A 22,042-nucleotide genomic window follows, 5' to 3' on the forward strand; every position below is an offset into this window, starting at 1 on the left:
TCCTCACAAAATCATTGGCAAATGAATGGGATTAACCTTAAGGCAGTCAGGCCTCTTGGAACAGAACATAGGGATCAGCTTTTCCTAAGGCGTATCTGTGAGCAATAAAGATAGATATGTAGCTGAAACCGGTTTGGCTCAGTGGATAGAGCGTCGGCCTGCGGACTGAAGGGTCCCAGGTTCGATTCCGGTCAAGGGCATGTACCTGGATTGCGGGCACATCCCCAGTAGGAGATGTGCAGGAGGCAGCTGATCGATGTTTCTCTCTCATCGATGTTTCTAACTCTCTATCTCTCTCCCTTCCTCTCTGTAAAAAATCAATAAAATATATTTAAAAAAATAAATAAAAAATAGATATGTACCTGGCGGTGGGAGGGTGCAGCGGGGAGGGGTTGGGGCGGGGGCCGCGGGATGCTTTTCTACTGGAAAGAAAGAAAATAGGAATGCCTTGGAGAGAAAACAGTACCCACTGCGATAATAAATCAAGCAACTATGATTGAGCATCTGTACAGTTCAGGTCACTGTGAGTAAAGAATGACATCGGTGCCATTTTTCTTTTCAATGTCCTCTAGGATCAGAGCAGCCCCGAACCTGTCAGTAGTGAGGAAGACGGCAGTCTCGGAGTTGGTACTAAACAATTGCCTGAAAGTGAAAGCTCCAAACTGGTGAGAATCCTCGGCGGTTTTCATGCAATGTTCTCTTTAACGATGTATTATTTATGTTTGTGCCACTTCGGAGAGGACCAACTGTTAACGTGTGCTTCTCTAGGAATCTTCATCTGAGCCATTCCATATAGTGAGCGATTCATTCACTCCAAAGACTAACATACATATTCTCCCACCTTCTTCACACTTGAACTATGCTGTCTGGAACTAAAGAAGCAATCTCTCTTATAAGGTTTTTTTTTTTATATGGGGTATCTTTAAGCATAAGTCTGTGCTGAATTAATCCTATAAGCATAGAAAGAGAAGTTGATTTTATTCCATTGATTCATAGGAAAATATACTCGGACTCACCCAGGGACTAGAGTATTAGGAGAGAGGCAGTTTTAGAGAACTCCTTCTCTTTCTGTGCCCTAATGTTCAGTATTTTATTTAGTGTTATTGAACTTCTGGGTACTAGGCATTTCCTGATCCTCAAAATGTAGATAAAGAAAACTTTCTTTTACACATGAGCAAACCGAGGGTTGATGGTAACTAACTTGCCAGAGGATGTTGTAGATCTGGAGATGGGTCCCGTTTGGCCGGACTCCCATGCCTTTGCTCATAACCCACCTTTGTGTTTGGCAGCCTAGCACTTGCAGGGTTACACTTCAAGTTCTAAAAAGAAATATGGGCTTCTTTTTCTCTGAGTTCCAAAATGTTGAATAAATGGCCTAAATAATCATTCAGTGATGCTTGGATCCAGGCTGGGGGGTTGCACTTTCATTAACTCTGCACTACTGCCTCTCGGAGAGGCAGTCTTCAAAGATATACAAATGGCCAATAAATACATGAATAGATACTCAACCTCATCAACTATTCGAGAAATGCACATCCTAGGATGGCTATAATAAAAAAGACAGATAATAACAAGTGCTATCAAGGATGTGGAGAAATTGGAGCTCTCATATCTTGCTGGTAGGAAAGTGGTACAGCCAGTTTGGAAAACAGTTTGCAGTATTATTTAATAGCTAATCATTATGGACCTATCACTATAGTAGGCACTTTAAAATATTACCTCATTTACCTGACAAAAAATAATATGCCATGTGATGTCTGATACAGGTCCAGTTTATCATTTTGACTGCTTAAAAATTATTCCTAAATGTTTTTAAAATGCTGGTTTCCAGGTTTGGAAAAATAATTTAAAATGCATTTTTGATGATCATAGGCTTCTTATTAGGCCTTCCAGGCTGGAATTCTCGGGTGTATATCCTGCTTGTTTTTAAAACAAGGCCCTGAACTGTGTGCTCAGAATCCATTATTACCTCCCATGGGCACTCCATCAAGAGCTTCAGGATTCTTGCAAGCAGACATCACTGTGTGATACTTATTTTCTGTTCCAGATCCAGTAGGAAAACTGCATTTATAGCAAGAGTGTAGGAAGTTCCCGTAAGGAGCAGGAGAGAATGTGTCTGAGTCAGCATTGGCCTCTCCTTTGCGACAGTATGCAAATTGCCAGTGGCTGAGTTCAAGTCCATTCAGATATGCCGCATTTTTCACAGCTCATTGTACTTCATATCTTGTATTTCTGAAAATCACTTGAGATTTGCCTACATGATAAATTTCTTTTTCCTGGTCATAAAAAAGATAGTAGATTTACTAGTACAGTCAAGTCTACTTCCTTTACGAAAAGTCATGAGAGAAAAGCTTTTGACTTTTTCTTCCATTATCTTCCCCTCTACATTCTAAATGAAGATAACATAGAGCCCAGCCCCTGTCCTCAGTGGTTGAGCATCTCATCATTGATGTTTCTATCTCTCTCTCCCTCTCCCTTCCTCTCTGAAATCAATACAAATATATATACTTTTAAAAGATAACATAGAGCATCCATATAACCATAACTAATGGACATAAGACACTGGGGGGTAAGGGAGGGCAGGGGCTTGTCAAGGGTGGGGGGGGGAAAAAGGACACATATGTAATACCCTTTGTAATGCTTTAAGCAATAAAAAAAAAAAAGATACCTCAAAAAAAAAAAAAAAAAGATAACATAGAGAGCAAGGGGAGCAGGTAAGGTAATCTCATGAACTGAAACACAGCAGAACGATAGGGGCATATTTTAAACATAGATTCACACCTTTGATGTTCCCTACCTTACTTTCACTCCCAGCCACTCTGGAGACTTGTTATTCAACTGGAAATTCAACTTGCCGAGAAGGAAACTATTGCTTATCAGATTTTTCTAAATTGAGAAAGCCACCTTACTGTCCTAATTAATTAGCACCAAGGGCCCAGAGGAGGAAAATGCCAGCTCAGAGCCCAGAACTCAGCCTTTCTTACCTGCCTCCAGTGCCCTGTCCCCTGGATCCAGAGCTTCTTAGAAATAGTGGTGCCCAGGCACTGCTCTTTGAGCTTGTAAGGTTTTCACTTCCCTGGGGAAGCCTTATTTGCTGACATAATTTTAAGATCCTCTCATCTAAACCCTATGTTGATTATTTTATCTTTCAAAGGGAGCAGAACTTAGGCAAGTGTGTATTGAAGGCCTGTTGTGTCCCGGGCACTGTGCTGGCCACGGGTCAAATCCCAGTGAGCAACACACACAGGTCTTACCTTGAGGGACCTTTCAGAACTGCCGGGGATAATGGCAGCTGATGCTTTGGTAGCATTTACTCCAAAAGGCATCCATCTAAAAGTATTAATTCATATGTAGATGACTGTCTCTAACCCTACTTTATAGGTAGGAAACTGAGGCACGGAGACACTCAAGTAATGCAGGTCACTGCGGGATTTGAATCCAACTCTAGATAAGTCATCGTGCTGATGATGCTATTGGAGGGGAAGTTATGGTGCTGTGGGAGCTTTTGCTAATGGACTTCCACCTAATCTGGGTGGTTAGATGAATACTTAGAAATTAAGCTGGGACTGACACAGGCAAAGGTTGTTGTCTTCTTTCTAGTGTATTCAGAGGCTACAAAGTAGAAGTCCAAGGACCTAAATCAACAGGAGACCATTTGTGTTTGTTCATCTGATAAGCAAGTTTTTTTTTAAATTGTTAAATTTGAATATGTTGAGGCTGAGCACTCTGTCTAGTTTGCTGTCTTATACTCAGTGCACTTCATTCATCTACATTTAGCTCCCTTAGGCCTGGTCCCTGCGAGTTTCTTCTCCTGATGGATCTTTCCTGGGGTCCATTTCATTTTCATCAGCAGTCTCTTGGTTACAAGAAATAAACTCACAACTTGACCTTTTAGACAAAAGAGGAAATTTACTGGTAGGCTACAGGTTCTTTTTACTTGACCGCAGCAAGGGCAGGGTTGACAGCCTCAGGGGCGGTGGGAACCAGAGGCCCGGTGCTGCCAGAGAAGTCTCTGCGTGTCTGCTTGAGTCTGTTCTGCTGCAGACCTGCGTCCTCAGCATGGTGTGAACGTGGCTGCCACCGCTCCTCAGCCCATCTGCCAGAAAGGGGCTGACTCGCTTCCCCAGGGTCCACTTTGGAAAAACCACAGGATGTTCTTGTGTGGCTCAGCTTGGACCAATTACTGTGGCCAGATAGACAGGGTGTTTTGATTACTAGCTTTGGGACAGAAGTCAGAGAGCTTCAGTGGTGATGATTATGCTCCCATTATTATGTAATTATGTAGACTATTCCCAGTGTTGCCTTTTATGTCCACCCATCTGAAGCTGCTTCTCTTGATCAGAGTAATTTGCCTGGCCCACAAAGCATTTTCTTTCAGGAGCTCACCGTACTGTGCTGAGGGTTATCACATAATGCACACAGAACGGGCCGATCCGTTTGTTTCGCGATGGGATGATCTCTCCACACTGCTTCCTCAGTTGTCTTACTTAGGGGTCCCTTGTGCAAAGCCAAAAACACCTCAGCATGTCCCAGGACCTCAGCTTTGAAGGTGCCAAGAGCTCCCTTGATGCAGTAGTTGGGAGATCAGCAAGTTCTAAATTTATGTTTAAACACAAAGAAAGTGACTCACCTAAGGTCACTGCAGTGGCTAGTGCCATTTGTGTCTGTTCCTGCACAGGCGCAAAATAAGCAGCATGACTTGTTCTGACCTAATGTCAAATCGAAAATGGAATCACTGTGTGGAGGCTGAGTCCTAAAACACTTGTGTGCTTGGGCGGAGGTGAGCAGCACTTTCCATTTCTCACGTGGATTTACCCCTTGGTTTAGGGCAGGAGCTCTGGAGCAGGATGTGTCTGGGTTAAGCTCTGGCTCAGCAAATACCTTAGCCTTTCTGTGCTTCGATTACGTCAACTCTAAAGAAAGGATGATAATAGTCCCTAACAGGCTTGAGGTAGACATCCACATCTGAAATGCGTAGCCTTCGAGCTCAGCGGCCACAGTCAGGGCTCAATAAGTCTTAACTGTCATGGTTATTATCATTGCTATCGTGTACCAGCTCCATCCTTTGGCCCAGAGGTTCAAGTGTAATCAGTAGGAGCAATGGGACAGTGTGTTGGACCAGATGCTTTTCAGAGCTCTGACTTTCACATCTCATCAGCATTCCCCAAAGGAGAAAGTGTTCTGTCTGAGTAATTGTTTGCAGCAACCCTATAGTAGAGTTAGGAACATGGATTTATCATAGGTTGATTCCATTTATTATCATCATTAGCATCTTTATTAAATATTTGTTAATTGCCAAATGCCATGCTAAATGTTTTTCTTGTATTGCTCCATTTAATCCTTTTAGCATCCAATTTTTCCCCATTTTTTCAATGAGGAAGCTGAGGCTCTCAAAGGTCAGATATAATCTGCTCACGGTTGCAAAACTCTTAAGTTGGGGAACTAGGGTCACAGACTCCTATCTTCCCACCTAGAAGTTATGCTTCTCATCTTCAGATCACTTGCCTGCCTGCCATCTAGGTTTCTCTTAGATATTTGCCAAGTGCCAGAATAAACCCATCCTCTCTCCTATCCAGATCAGTCTCTCTTCGTGTTCCCTGCCCTGTCCAGACCAAGTGCAGGGCTCCATGCCTTAGAGTAAACTATCAGATGAACATTTCCCCCGTAAACTTGCCTGTAAAAAAGGATGGGACATTGTGGGAGGCAGACATAAACAGCCTTGTCAATTTATCACTGTCTTCATTTATTTCAATTAATTTCCCTTGAGCTATGCATCGGTTTCCCATCTATACTAATAAAAGGGTAATATGCTAATCAGACTGAGTCAACCGGCCATCTTCCGGACGTCTGACTTCCTTCTGGACAAGCCATGGTGGTGGGGGCTGAGGCAGAGGCAGTTAGGGGTGATCAGGCTGGCAGGGGAGGGCAGTTGGGGGTGAGATCAGGCTGGCAGGGGAGGGCAGTTAGGAGTGACGAGGCAGGCAGAGGCAGTTAGGGGCAATCAGGCCAGCAGGGGAGGGCAGTTAGGGGTGAGATCAGGCCAGCAGGGGAGGGCAGTTGGGGGCAACCAGGCTGGCAGGGGAAGGCACTTGGGGGCGAGATCAGGTTGGCAGGGGAGGGCATTTGGGGGTGAGATCAGACGGGCAGGGGAGGGCAGTTAGGGGTGATCAGGCAGGCAGGCAGGTGAGCAGTTAGAAGCCAGCAGTCCCAGATTGCGAGAGGGATGTCCGATTGGAGAGGGTGCAGGCTGGGCTCAGGGCCCCCCCCCCACCCCCTGCTCGCCCCCCACCCCCTGCTCGCCCCCCACAAATTTTGTGCACCGGGCCACTAGTAAGTTATGATAGTTTGCTTCTCTCCTAAGTCTGTACTCTGCACTCTTCCATGGGGTTCAGGACTAACTTATCTTTGTATCTCCCAGTGTCTTTAGTGAATTTTTTTTTTTTTTGCCTCTAATCAAATACCTTAGGGGGTGGGGTTCTAATATCAAGATTTGAACTCTGAAAGGGTTTAATATTGAGTATAAATACAAATATATGGATTACTGGTGTGATAGAATAAGAAAAAAACTGGTTGACATAACCACCAAGGATATCTGATAGGCTTACTGCCTGACAGATGTGAAAGGGTGAATGCATTTGGAAATGACAAGCTTGTGTTTATTTCCAAGACTTAGTCCAGATGGATGAATAGAACTTTTATGCACGGTGTGTTGGTCATTTTTGTAGGAGAACAAAGCCCTGTTAAATCGTACTTGACACCCGAAATTAGAAAGAACACTTGAGCCCTACAGTGCTGTTAACTGCTTGTATCTTTCACTTTCAGGAAGATGTGGTGGCAGATCCACAGAAGGCAATGGAGTGCTCAACCGACAACGTAAGTAACTTTCACTTAGATTTTGCTCTACCGGGATGGTGTGCATTATAAACAGGTTCCAGAAGAAAAGGAGGTGATTGCAATGAAATCCCACCCTTTCTTACTGGACAGGAAGTTATATACTAGTATAATATGGCTTACAACCTAGAAGTCAACCCACAACTGTGTCACCGATTCCGTGCAAGGTGTGTGGAAATATCCTCTGTACATCTCCCGGTACCAACATGCCAAGCAGGTGTTTAAAAGTGGGGCGTGCCCGAAAACACACTTCCACCATGTCTTACACGATGTCATAAACAAAAATGTGAAATGAGAGAACTTGTCATTTTATAACCTTTAGTATTCCTTGTATTTTGAGTTTCACTTCTCTTAAAAACTATAAACTTCTGTCAAATTTGTGTCCTTTGTTGCTATTGAGTATTTTCTTGTTTAAGTCCTGATTCTCATGTCTGTGTGTGCTTTTATACTTTTGTGCTACTAAAATTTACATTATTGCTATGTTAATTACTTTTATGTTTAAGAAACTTGGGATTACTAGAGCTTACAGAAAATATGCGATATGTCAAATCTTGCCAAAGAAAATGCCTTTGAAAAGTCCTCCAAAATCATATGCTAAAAACCTAAGTAAAAACAAATAGGTATATGGAAAAAAAACTTACAAATAACCAAATTCAGTTTAACTGAAAACCTGCAAGCAATTATTTTTTAAAGTATAGAATCACATTTTTTTACTTTATGTATTTGCAAATACTACTTATATGTTAAGACTTTTTACTGCCACCTAGCTCAAGGCACAGATCAAACATCTCTCAAATTTACAGCCTGCCTTTCTTCTTCCTGCTGAACAATGAGCACTTTTAAGGCATTATCCTTTGGGGAAGTGATTACAAGCCTTTTCTGTAGCTGCAGAAGAGAACCGGCCCAGAGATCAGTGGGCAACATCTGCAGCGAGTCCATCAGCTCATTACAAAGAACTTCCCAAACAGCCGAGCTATGCCAAGCCGGAATGAGCTTCCCTGTGGAAGTGGAATTTTCCATCCCTGAAGGTTTTCCATCAGAAGCTGGCTGATGGTTTATTAATATATTATCAAAGGACATAAAAGAAATTCATAGCTATTATTAACTGAATTCCTAAGTTGTGCCTGGCACAGTGTTAGACTTATTTATGTAGTTTTCTCTTTAATCTTCAAAAGAACCAGGCAAAGCATGGAAGTATCGCCACCAATTCACAGATGAGGCAGTTTGGGGGTAAGGAGATCAGGTGACTTGCCTGTGGCCACCAACAAACGTAGCAATTCAGATATTCTTTCGAGTAATAAATTTTTTCTCTATTATGATGACCTAATGAAGTGTAGACCCTTTCCCCAGAAAAACACCGATAAGTATAATTTTGATAAATTACAGTTGGTTTTATAGTCTCTAGAATTCCTTCTTAGAAACCCATTTATTCTGGGTTAAAAATCCATGGTTTAACTTTAAGAAATAAGTCTCTCAACTTAAAAAACACACATACACACACACAAAAACTGTGGTTGGGCTCCACACCCCTAGGCACCACATCACTTGGGGATCCCAGTATTCATAAATTTTAAAAGCTCCCTAGCAGTTCCTATTATGAAGTACTGGTTTAGTTAGGTTGGATGACTTTTAAATCCATTCCTACTCTCATATTTGAATATAGTAACATTCAACAGCAAATCCAATCTTTTTGACCTTTCATCCTTAGTAGTTTGGTTTTGTGTCAGTAGGTGGGTCACGGGAGCATATGGTTCATCCGTTACCACACCTACCAACAAGAGGTCTGCTTCTAAATATACTTGTTTGGATGTTTTCCTTGGTTTCTATGGACTGTTTCCTGTGGGTTTTTTTTTAAATTGAATTCAATTCTACCAATATGTATTGGAAACCTATTATGCACAACGAGAGGGGATGATACATGGAACTGGGATAGAAAGGTGAGAAACATATATTCCCTGCTATTTATAAAAGTCATGCTGTAGTGCTTGCTGTCTCTTGTGCTTTCCTGTTTTAAAATTCACATGATTTTTTTTTTTATAAAAGAACTCTGCACCTTACATTCACCTTTGTTATCAATGTTTTTTCATGAGATGATACAAATAGAAAGTTAGATGTAAATACCATATGAGTTAAGATTAGGCTCATTCACAGCAAGAAGTTCCTCTTTTCCATAACAGTTGGGATGTGATCAATTTCAGGTGATAAGGTGTCTCCATGGTGACATGCATCCAAGCACCTCTCATATGATTACTATACCATTCTTATTTGACTATATCGGAATCCACAAAACATGGCATCCAATTATGGGTCTAAGGTGGCCACTCCAGGTCATTTCATCCACTTTTCAACTAGGGAGAAGGGGAAAGTAAGATCCTTCTCCTTAGGAGAACGATCTGAAAATTATGTAGTTCATGTCTGTTTAATTGCATTGACCAGGACGTCCTCTGTGGACACATCTAACGTCAAGGAGGCTGGGAAAGGTGGTTTTTAGAGTAATCAGACATCTAGTTGGTTCTATTGTTCAGTGTTCTGGTAGAAACCCCTTGTATGTCATTCTTCCACTTCTCTCCCTTTATTTTTTTAAATATGTGTTTGTTGATTTCAGAGAGGAAGGGAGAGGGAAAGAGAGATAGAAACATCACTGATGAGTGAGAATCATTGATCGGCTGTCTCCTGCACGCTCCACACTGGGGATTGAGCCTGCAACCCGGTCATGTGCCCTGACCAGGAATTAAACCGTGATCTCCTGGTTCATAGTTTGATGCTCACCCACTGAGCCACGCCAGCCGAACCCTCTTTTTAAAAGTACTGAAAATATGCAATCGAATAAGTCTTTTTATAAGTATATGGCTATTATTAAATGATGGTGATAGAAAAACTACAGGAGAAATATGAACATCTGTTCAGTTTTTGCCTAGCAGCTGTTTGATACACTTGTAACATTCTTCACTACCGACTTTAAGTCCTACCTCTTCCTCTAATTAGCTGTGTGATTTTAATATGTCACTTGACATTTGTGTCTTGTTTTCTTTCTCTGGAAAAGAGAATAATATCATCTAACTCTCAAGGTTGTTCTCCTGATTAAATGAATTCGTGGATGTAAAAGTGTTTTTGAAAACTGGAAAGCACAATACAGATGTACAGTGGGTGATATTGTTGCACACTGCACAAGGCCTTGTAGTGAGGCACTGCCTTCCACTGACAAATCTTGAGGTGTTATCATTCTGGAGCAGTTACCTTGATCCTATTTCTAGAATCCAGGGACAGCCTGGTGCTTCACTGCCTCCACCAGAATCTTCCAGCTGGGGATGGGTTCCCTGGCTAACTACAGATCCAGAAGGCAGGTCAGGTCACTACCTATATTTCTTAACTGCCTGTTAAGCGAGCATGGAGTCCTTTTGGTTTTTCTTAGTTTTCCAATACTAATATTCATTGGTAGTATCATCAATAATAATCTAGAATCACAAGTTAATTTTCTAAAGCTCACGTGTACCTTCATTGAATTACTGTACCTTCATTGAATTACTCATTCATTTTCTACTCTGAGTTTCCATGTCTTCAATTTTGCTCTTCTATATGCATTTATCCGCTTACTTTTCATTCATTCATCAAACATGTATGGAGGCCCTACTATTTCAAGCACTGGGGACCAAAGGCAAATAAAGTACAGTTCTTCGAGTGACTTAAATGTATTTGGTGTACCTGGCATTGAGTAGGCCTTCAGTAGATGTTTGTTGTCCCTTCCTCCTCCCATGTTGCTCAGTTAACCTACCTGGTGCATCACTGACTATTGTGAATGTGTCCAGAAGAGACGGATGGTGCTGTATGCTCAGACATCTGCAGCATAGATTCTTTTTCATTGGGCACAGCACGGATTTAGGGACTTCACATTGATTTCATCAGAATAAGGAGAAATTATTAAAATTTTGGTTTTGCTTCCCAGCCCCAGCTTCATGTACAGACCACAATGATAGAGTATCTTCCACTTTAATCCTTCTCCCCTTCCTTGATCCATTCCTCACCAAAGCATTTTAGACATAAAGTTCAGTAGGGAAGCATGGGGAGTGGGATAGAAATCATTCTAACTTCCTCTTGCCCCTTCTCCTACTCTAAATTCTCAAAAGACATTATTGGAATGCACTATTGTTTTGGTAACAATACACCAATTTTAAAGTCTCTCCTCTTTGACATTAGTCAAATTTTTCTTCCTTTTGTAGGCTGTCAGCCAGATGAAACAGCAAAAATATTCGACAAAAGTCTCCTTCAGTTCACAAGAGATACCTTTAGCACCAGCTCCATCATACCATTCAACAGATGCAGTCACCACGGGCTGTGGTAAGTTCTCTCTCTGAGCAGAATGGAATTGACTCATACTTTTAAAAAGGAAGGGATTGTCCTAGCCAGTTGCTCAGTGGTTAGAGCACTGGCCATTGAAGGGTCTCAGGTCTGATTCCGATCAAGGGTACATATTTAGGTGGTAGGCTTGATCCCCCAGTGGTTGGGACAAGTGTGGGAGGCAACTAAATAATTGATGTGTCTCTTTCACATCAATGTCTCTCTCTCTGTCTGTCTCTCCCTCTCCCTCCCACTCTCTCTAAAAATCAATGGAAAAAATATCCTCAGGTGAGGATTAACAAACAAAACAAAAAAAGACCCAAAAAAAGGAAGGCATGGTGAAGTCCTGAAAAGAGCACTAGACTAGGAGTCAGAAAGCTGGGCTTTGCACCCCTCCTCCACTTCCTTAGCTTTGAGCTTGGCCAAGTCACTTAACTTCCTATACCATTTTCCTCATCCCTACCATTGGGATTGCCTATTGCATATTGAATATAAAAGTACTAGCAGGGGAAAGGCCCTCAGTAAATGCTGTTTGAATCTGAAGCTTACAAATTATTCTCTAATCTCTCCAAAAGATTGTGTTTACTTCATGAGTAATGTCTCTTAAAAATCATTTGAGTCAAATTGTTAGCCTTGCATATGTTGATGTAAGCTATTTGAAGACTGATAATTTTCAGTGCTTAGAGAAATTGGTATTCACTCTCTCTCTCTTTGAATTCCTGGCTTGAATTATGATGACTGGAGGTTGAAAATAGAACTTCAAAATGAATAATGAGTATTTCCATTTTGCTTTTATGCAATATAAGTCAGTAAAAGGGGGGGGGGGGGGGAGGACTATTTACAACACCAAGCTCACCAATGGCAAAGCATAAATCTACATGAATTTTTAGCACGACTAACACCTTATGGTATTTATCCTTTACATATTTTTCATAAATATTAGCTCATAAAAAGTTTAACATGCAGATACTATTCTGAAGAACTGGATTTTTACTAAAATACCTGAAGAATGTGGTCAGCAAATGACCCCTGGGTCAAATTTGGCTTGCCCTCTGTTTTCATATGGTCTGCAAGCTACAAATGTTTTTTATATTTTTTCAGAGTTGAAAAAAAAATCAAAGGAATATTTAATGACAGTGATGTGAAATTCACATTTCAGTGTCCATAAATAAAATTTTATTGAACACTCATTTGTTTACATCTTGTCTCAGGCTGTTTTCACACTCTAAGGATAAAGTTGAGTGGTTGCAACAGAGACCATATGCCCTATAAAGCCCAACGTATTTACTACCTGGCCTTTTACTGGAAGAGTTTGCTGACTGCAATGGAGACCAATTGAGTTTTGATCATATATATCACATATTTATGCCTCAATAACAGAAATTAATCATCCTACAATTTAATCCGTGGAAATGTATTCAGTCAGTCACCTACTTCTCCAGCCTTTATTGGGGATTTGGTATGCATGAGGCTCTGGGCTGGATCCCATGAGAGAAATAAATAGCGAGACTGAGTCAGGACTGGCTGAGGTGAGGCAAAAGTGGCAGAGGGAAGGAGGTGCCATCGCCAGCATCTCTGACTATGTGTTCACTCTCTTCTCACTCGAGACTAAACTAGTCATTTACAAAGGAGTATAAACTTTTTAAAGCACCCATGAAATGGATGGACATTGTCTTTATTGTCAGTAAAGGGGATATGAAGTATGAAATACACATGCTGCAAAAACATCAAGAGACAAATCAGGTTTATAACATTCTACTTCTAATATAGCTTTTTTTTTTTATTGTTACTGAGGTTGTGTCCCTAAATTTCTCACTCTTCACCAAGAGACCATTAGATTAATAAATTCCATATGGCCAGGAACAGCAGATATATGAATGCTACAATCTGCCAGACCCTGGGCAGGGTGCCTCACACACATTTCATTCCTCTAACAGCCTATTAGGTGGTGGTTCCATCATTTCTCTGACGAGGAGTGAGTGTCAGTTGCACCCACCTGCTAGTTTTTCTCTTGGGAGCTCACATTCAAACTTGTGCCCTCTTGTCACAAAGACCATGATTATTGCTTAGTCAGAGCAGAACCCCCACAGTCTTCCCTAGAGCCTGTTCCCTTTTGTTTTATACCAGGGATTAGCCAACTTTTTCTGTAAAGAGCCAGATAGTAAATTTTGAAGGCTTGCGGGCCATCTGGTCTCTGTTGCAGCTACTCCACTGTGCCATTGTAGTGTGATAGCAGCCGCAGACTAGATGTAAATGAAGGAGCAGGGCTTTGTTCCAGTGCAGCTTTATTTGTGGATGTTGAAATTTGAATTTTATATAATTTTCAGGTGTCTTGAAATATTATTTTTCTTTTTTTTTTTTTTCAACTTTCTAAAAATGTAAAAGTCATTCTTGGCCCTCAGGCCATATGTAGTCAGTCCGCACGCCCTAGCTTCCACATAATTTAATGAGCTTTGTGGGTCTCAGCGTGGCCCCAGTGCATTAGCTGCAGGTGACCAGCAGATGGGGCCCTCTATTATCAGCCCCTTACTAAATTACATCACATGTAAGAATCAATACTCATGATGACCAACCTTAGTTATAAAAAAAAAAGAGAGACATCTCTGAAGACTATTATTTGTATAAGACTCTTGAAAATAACATTTTGACTGTTTTGATTTTTCAATGGGTTAGCTTTAGTCATCTGGAAAATGCAGATATGTAGAATTTACGCTACACAAATGGGTATTAAAAATCTTTTCTGCCTGGCTGGTGTGGTTCAGTGGTTGAGCATCAACCTATGAACCAGGAGATCATGGTTCAATTCCTGGTCAGGGCACATGCCTGGGTGGCAGGTTCGATCCCCACTATAGGGCTTATAGGAGGCAGACAATTAATGATTCTCTCTCATTATTGATGTTTCTGTCTCTCTCTCCCTCTCCCTTCCTCTCTGAAATCAATAAAAATATGTATTGAAAATCTTTTCTCAGCCAATAAATTTTTCTCTCCTAGTTTTTAGAAAAACCCAGTCTAAAACAATAGTTCCAAAAAGTAAATCTTTATAAAAGAGCAATAATACATACTTTTAACAAGCTTTTCATTTATGGAGCCAGCAACTAATTCTTGAGTTGTGTTTATATAACACTTTTTTTTTTTTACTATGTATACATTTGGGATCATTTTTAGGTAATTGATTTTGCTTGTTTTTTTTCAGTTACATCATAATTTATGGTGTATTTTAAGATTGAAAATTTTCAAGCTAATATGGATGATTTGGGAAGGGGGTTAGTTATTGCTTTAATCTCAAAAGTGTCATGGGAATGTCATGTTTCATCTCTGGGTGAATGGGCAGGAATGACCCAGCCTTTTCCTCCGCGGTGCTTGGCAGAAAAAGAGTGAAATGATAAGCACATGCAGAGCGTGTACTCTACAAATGTGCGAGCGGAGCTTCGTCTCCTGCTGCCAGTCACTCCGTGTTCACTCCTTCTCCAGGTGGTTTCCAGGCGCCTCTGTCAGTGGATCCTGCCACGTGTCCCATTGTCCCCGGCCAGGAGATGATCATAGAAATATCCAAGGGACATTCGGGGCTTGGCCTCAGCATTGTGGGAGGAAGAGACACACCCTTGGTAAGTTTCTACATGTGAAAAGTAGCCACTGTCACAAAGTTACTCTTGAGCCTCCTCGTGGCCATGTGTCACTTTATGGAAGAGTTTGTTTTTTATGGTATGGGAAAAATATATAATTGTAAATGGATATGTATCCACATTCTGGGCAGCTTTCAAATGTTTCTCGGTGTTTAACAGGCAGGATTTTCTGCAGCTAGGATGCTGAATATTTTTTTTAAGTGCTGATTAGATCAACTACATCATAGCAGCATTTGGAACTATTATAACAATGTTTAGGATGGTGCCTGGATATACAAACTGTAAATATAGGTATGAACTGTTGCTGTTATCATCATCATTATTATTTAATGGAATGCTAAATAAAAGTATACATCAGTTCTAGCCCAGCAATTTAGCTTTGCTTTACTCTCACCATGGTCTCATCCAATCATAATTTTTTTAAAATTGGTCTAGAATGTTAGTTTCTGCTTGGATGATAGATATTTGATTATGTAGTACCTTTTGATTGTCACTAATCACTAGTGCCATTAAAATGTAAAACATCATGGGTTTTTATTTCCTCAAGATGTGATTAATCAATGCATGTATATTTGAATAAGTAATGTATTGACAAAGTTAAATTGACACAAAAGGATATGAAGTGAAAAATAAATATCCCTCTTGTTCTTTTGCCCTAGGCTTGCCCTCTACCCCATCCCCAGCTCCAACCAGGGCCTCTCCTTAGAGACAATCACTCTTATTAATGTATATGTTTTTTTTAAATGAATATTGTGATATTTCTTTTGCCTATTTTATTTAGTAAGGAATAAATTGTATATGCCAGGTTTACAGATAAAAATAACTATAATATTAATAAAATGATTTTTCCCATTTTTGGCAGGAATATAATGTTTCTGTGTTAGTAGTATCAAGGGGTGAGAAGGTCCTATTCTGTTTTTCTGTAACAGCTATTAGCCCCCTAAAGCACTAGACAACCCAAACACAGTATATGCTACAGAAACCTGGGTCTTAATGCCTTTCCCATGTTTCCTGGTCATGGTCCTTCTCTCTCCTGCTATCAGGCCCAACCTAGAGAATCCCGATGTTCTGTTGCATCCTACTAGTGAAGCACCTGAGCCTGATGTGCTCAGAGGCCAGTGTTTGTTTATTAAAACACTAGAGGCCCGGTGCACGAAATCCATGCACTGGGTAGGGTCCCTAGGCCTGGTCAGCAACCAGGGCCGATCTATGGGGCGATCAGGGGGCCCCCACTGGCACCCGCCTTGGCTGGCCTGGGGCCTGCGGGCTGGGGGAAGCTCCTGCATTGAGTATCTGCCCCCTGGTGGTCAGTGCACGTCATAGTGATCGGTTGTTCCGCTATTCAGTCGATTTGCATATTAGGGTTTTATTATATAGGATTTCATCTTCTTCCGTTTGATGAAAGCTTGCTAAAAGCTTTACTCCAGAGTTGAGGATAACTTATTTCCTGAATGATCTCCATTTGCCTCTGCAGGCAGGAACTGCTGCGTGTGGCTTCCTGTATACACTACATTTTTCCATCAGCATGGATGGAAGTAGAAACAGCTAATTTAACTAGCTCAACAGCCAGTTTTAGCTCCCAGCCTTTTCATGGATCTTTGCCTTCTTAAGGCTGCCGAACTTTTCTACATTTCTCATTGTTTGGCTTGGTATGCTCTCTGTTATTGAGGAAAGGGGTAAACTCTTCCTTAAGTTTCCCTTTGAGTGACTTGATCTGGGCTATATTTTTTCATTGTATTTTAAATAAGGCCTCCTAATGATATGGGATCTGGTCTTTGAGCTGTTCATAGAAACGCTTTGGCCCACCCTCCAGCCAGCTCCTAATATGGACAGAAAGTAACACACCACCAACATAGCACCAGAGCAGACCCCGTTCCCCAGACCTGCATATGCAATCCAGCCTCTCAGACCTGCTCCCCTCCCCTCAAATTGCTCTCTTTCTGCCCTCTTCCCTCCCCACTACCCTCACCAAGATTCTTTACCTTCTATAGGATGTCTTGCCCAGCTTCTTCAGCTTCTATGGCCTCTCCTCTGCTGATCTCCGAGCTGATGGTTGACTGTTCATTTCTCTGTTAGCTCTCAGTCATATTTCCTCTCGACCATTTATCAGCTGGGACGGGTTCCTTAACCTCTCAGAGTTCATTTCCTGACCCATGATCTATTAGTGGGGAATCTGTAATCTCTTACAGAGTAGCTACGAGGATCGATGAGATGACCAGTATATGGTGCTTAGCCAGGGTGCCTAGCTCATAGTAAGCAATTGCACTTGACATGTACCTTCTCCAAGCCTCAGTTTCCACGCTTAATAATCCTCACCCACTGGGTTGTGGTGAGGATCAGAGACTTTATAAACAGTAGGGAAGTATGTGTATGTATTACTAAGGCCATTGGGGTGGTATTCAGAAACTACTGGTTGGCCCTGAACATTGGGTGTACCTTCCTTCCAGGGCCTGTTTTCTCATTTTCCTAAAGAGATGTTTCTGAATGTGTAATCATTTCATTTGTATCAATAAAGCTACATTTGAAATGAATCAAGTGTAGAAAAGTGTGTAGTGAATTCTTTCATAAGCAAAAAGGAACCTTATATTTCTTGCAAATATAAATCTCTTTACACTGCTTAAAATAAGGCAGAACTGGGTTTCCCATTGGAATCAGAAGACTTGAGTCAGCATGTCTGGCCTAGATGAATGAGTTTGTTAGCTGATATATATATATATTTGCTTTTGTTGTTATTAATTCTACTTTGCCTCGTGTGGGCTGGTTAGAAAACCTAAATAAGATGTGCCCACGCTGTTCGTGGGTCTTTAATATTGCATACGTTTGTGCTACTGGCTGCCAGGCTGTGGGCTTCTGCTGCTCCCATCCCCTCCTGCATCCTGGGTGTGAGGCTGCTTGTTAAATACGATGTTCCGCTTCTCTTGCCACCGTGAGGCTGCCAAAAATTGCCTTAAGAGCATCTTGAGGTCCATAATATGTAACCCTGCCTTTTGAGAACGTAAATCCCATTGTCCTTGGAAGGCTAAGCACCACTTAAAAATGAGAAATGGGATACAGCTTTTATTCCCTAACCTCGGGTACCTCATCAAATCTGTAAGTTAGACTCACTGTGATATCTAGGCATGTCGTTTTGGTGAGGCTGAACAGCACGGGGTAGAAGGTGCACTAACAAATAAAACCATTGTTTATCACCATGAAGATCTTTCTTTATCCCCCTCCAAATTTTAGCATGGAACATGCAGCTTAATCAACCCTCCAAGTCACATGATCCAGTCAGATCCTGGGAGGGCATCCAGCCAGCAGGAAGTTAGCAGAACAAGACGAGACCATAGGAAAGGAAACTGTGGACAATGTTGACACTCACTCTCAAAAGTGCCTTTGCACTTGCCCTTGCGCATTTGATTATGTGGCGCATCCTTGCTTCAGCTCCGGTGCCGGGAAAGAGCATGTTTTTCGTGCCCGCGACCCTTCCCAAGCATCTGCTCCAACCTTCCCAATTAGGGTTTCTGTTCCCTCTTTGTTGTTTGTCCAACAGATATTTTTGCTGTCTTGAATGGAATTAAGCCTCTGGGACTTGATCTTGACACCACATCAGTCCTATCTGCTATAAATAGTGTCTCTGGAGCAGAGACAGATGGTTTCCGAGATCACAGAGGGAGATTTCATTTAGCATCCCAATGCATTTGCAGAAGGTCATCTAAATAGACCTTTTAAAATACCAAGATAATGATGAGGGTGAGCCTCCAGGAGGGTTTATGAGCACACCTGGACCCAATCCTCCACGACAAACCCTGCCTCTGTTGTTTTAATCTTCTGATGTGCTCCCAGGTCTGCTTTCGGTGAATATGGCTCTTCTGTGATAGGTTGCATATGTTTGCTCAAAGGCTGCCCTTTGCTTAGTGCTAAGAATACAAAATTGAGTGAAAAACCCTGTCTTCAAAGAGCTCACACGTTCATTCAAGTTGATTCTACTGCTTTAATGTTTATGGTGTAATATAGGGAATCAACCAATGAAAAATCATAACAGGGGCTATTAAAACAGGGACTTCCTCTGGAAAGTAGAAAAAAGTAGAGCTTAGTACGCACTTTATAGATTTCATTAATGTAGGCTAGGTTTTATATGTGTCTCGCAAGCCAGTGTCTTAGTCCATTTGGGCCGCTATAACAAAATACCACAGACTGGGTGGCTTATAAACAACAGAAATTTATTTCTTACAGATCTGGAGGCTGAAGTCCAAGATCAGGGTGCCAGCATGGTTGATTGGGGGTCTCTGGGTTACATGCTTCTCGTTATCCTCTCCTGATGAAAGGATCAAGGGAGCGCTGTGGGGCCTCTTTTTTTAAGGCACAGATCCCACTCATGAGGGCTTTGCCCTCGTGACCTAATCACTTTCCAAAGGCCCTTCCTCCTAATATCACATGGGATTTCAACTTGTGAATTTGAGGGGGAGACACAGCCAGGAAACCAGATCGACATGTTGCATAAAAGAGATAGTATATTAATTCATATTTTTTATTTCCTTCCACCCAACTATCCATCCATCCTTTCACCTGTCTTCCCCTCCCTCCCTCTCTTTGGTCTTGGAACGGTAATTTGCATGAAATCTTGCAGCTCAGAGGACTTGGCCTATTCTGCCAAAGGAAAGACCAAGAACTCTTACGTCTTACAATGATTACACCATATTCCTCAAACTTCTCCCTGAAGTCCTCAATGCCTTCTTCTCAGACACGTTTGCTTGCTGATTAGAAGGTGTTTTTTCTCCATTGTCCTCTGCCTGGGGAATTCTAGAGAAGAGAAGAAAAAACTTAAAAAATTAATCTTTTAACTTAGAGTTTTAGCAGATGTGAACTGTTCTTGGGACTGAACAGTAAGTTGGAGAAAGAACAAAGTAAGTTTCTTCGGGATCCTCACTCTGTCCGTTTCCTTTCTCTGGGTGTCATTTCCAAAGGTCCCAAACTGTAGACAATGTGTTCTGTCAACCCTCTCAGGCAGCACAGCAGAGAAATGATGCTAGCTCTGTGGCCTCAGAATGCCAGATCTTTAACTGGGGGCCCTTGGACAAGCAATTTAACTCTTCTAAGTCTACTTCTTCCTTCATAAAATAGTGATGGTGACAAAATATACCTCTTGAGGTTGGTATGTGGATTAATTAAAATAAAGAATATAAAGAAAAAAAAGAATAAAAAGGACTTTTCCCAGTGCTTGCCTATACAGAGTTATTAGTTGTTATTATTAGTAGTAGTAGTTAACAGCCATATTAAAGTAGATTCTTAGCTCCCTTCATCTGTGTGTCTTTGGTACGTTTCTTGTACTGTGAGAAATGCGATTTTGTTTCTGACAATTAGATATTTGTGTTTTTTTAGCATGAAAGTTTTATAAAGTGATTCAGGAACTATTATTAATATGTATCATCTCATTTTATTCTCACAGCAACCCAATAAGAAAGGTTTATCACTATGGGAAAGCAATGTTCCCATTTTACAGATGAGGAAACTGAGGCACAAATTTAGTTAGGTAATTTCTCTGATGACATAATACTAGCATTGGGTCCAGTTGGGGTTTACTCAGACAGTCTGATTCCAAAGCCACACTATTTGTGTCCCTTTTCTAGCGCTATACTATGTGTCATCAGTCTTCTGTAAAAGGGAGTTATCCATCTCCCCCACCAGACCCTGAGCCTTGAGAACAGGCCTGTTTTATTTTATTTTGCATCTTCAGTAACCCCATATAGTGCCTGATACACTTAAAAACATGACTCTCTTGCCAAAACCGGTTTGGCTCAGTGGATAGAGCGTCAGCCTGCGGACTGAAAGGTCCCAGGTTCGATTCCGGTCAAGGGCATGTACCTGGGTTGCGGGCACATCCCCAGTGGGAGATGTGCAGGAGGCAGCTGATCGATGTCTCTCTCCCATCGATGTTTCTAACTATCTATCTCTCTTCCTTCCTCTCTGTAAAAAATCAATAAAATATTTAAAAAATAAAAAATAAATAAATAAATAAATAAAAACATGACTCTCTGACCAGCCTCATTGCACCACTCTGAATCCCAGCCATGCTGGCCTTATTCAGTTCCTTCTATGGGTCTTGCTCCCACCTAATGCCAGGCTTTTGCATATGCTATTAGATCTGTACGGAATGCTTCTCTGATTGATTTTTTTTTTTTTTTATTGCTTAACGCATTACAAAGGGTATTACATATGTGTCCTTTTTTTTCCCCGCCCTTGACAATACCCCGGCTTCCCTTACCCCCCAGTGTCTTATGTCCATTGCTTATGCTCATATGCATGCATACAAGTCCTTCAGTTGATCTCTTACCCCCCCCAACCCTCCCCGGCCTTCCCGCTGCAGTTTGACAATCTGTGTGAGGCAGCTCTGCCTCTGTATCTCTGATTGATTTTAACTGTAGCTAGAGTACCCTACTCATTCCTGGGCGTGATTCTGCGGTTAACAAGAACGTTGTTGAAATCACAGCATTTGAGAAAGAATAGAACAGACTGGAAGAAGGAAGACCAAAGGGACAATGCACACCAAGCCTACCTTGATCAATTCGGGTGCTCCCAAGGGGGCTCATTGAAAAACAAATCTCACATGACTATAAGGAAGGACTTTCTGATGGTTAGCTGACCAAAGGTGCCTGGGACAGTGTGTGCCCCATCTTGAGAAATATTTTGACAAAGGCAGGTAGCCACTCTGCAAGGATATTATTATTGTTAGGTTTTGTCTTTTAATCAGGAAGGAACATTTATAACTTTTTTTCAAAACGATAGTATAAGAAAATTCATTCTCTCTCTCTTTTATTCCCGTCTCACAAATTCCTTTAAACTGCAAAGCCTTGCTTTATTTTTTACTAGAGAATAAGGCATAATCATTGTTTTTGTTTTGTTTCGTTTTATGGATGCTAGTAATTGTTAGTACTTTTAGAAAGGTGGGTTTAAAAATATAAGCCCTAGCCCTAGCTGGTTTGGCTCAGTGGATAGAGCGTTGGCCTGCTGACTGAAGGGACCTGGGTTGGTTTCTGGTCAAGGGAACATGCCCGGGTTGCGGGCTCGATCCCCAGTAGGGGGCATGCAGAAGGCAACTGATCAATGATTCTCGCTCATCATTGATGCATTTACTTCTCTCTCTCCCTCTCCCTTCCTCTCTGAAATCAATAAAAAAATATATTTTTTAAATAATCCCTAGTTGCTATACTTTT

The 22,042-nt window shown here is 41.4% G+C and overlaps 1 protein-coding gene across 3 annotated transcripts in view; it reads left to right on the forward strand.

Annotated features, from left to right (window-relative positions):
• The window catches only part of PATJ (PATJ crumbs cell polarity complex component), a 308,551-nt gene that overhangs the window by 226,409 nt on the left and 60,100 nt on the right, over nt 1–22,042 (forward strand). For all 3 annotated transcript variants that reach the window (XM_070405247.1, XM_070405248.1, XM_070405249.1), the window contains exons 31-34: nt 573–665; nt 6,823–6,873; nt 11,109–11,226; nt 14,698–14,831. In XM_070405247.1, coding sequence (XP_070261348.1) covers nt 573–665; nt 6,823–6,873; nt 11,109–11,226; nt 14,698–14,831 — 396 coding nt within the window. The remainder of the gene's footprint in view (nt 1–572; nt 666–6,822; nt 6,874–11,108; nt 11,227–14,697; nt 14,832–22,042) is intronic.

This window comes from Myotis yumanensis, unplaced genomic scaffold (assembly GCF_028538775.1).
Source record: "Myotis yumanensis isolate MYYU_CA2020_CCGP unplaced genomic scaffold, mMyoYum1.0.hap1 SCAF_2, whole genome shotgun sequence".
Taxonomy (NCBI): Eukaryota; Metazoa; Chordata; class Mammalia; order Chiroptera; family Vespertilionidae; genus Myotis; species Myotis yumanensis.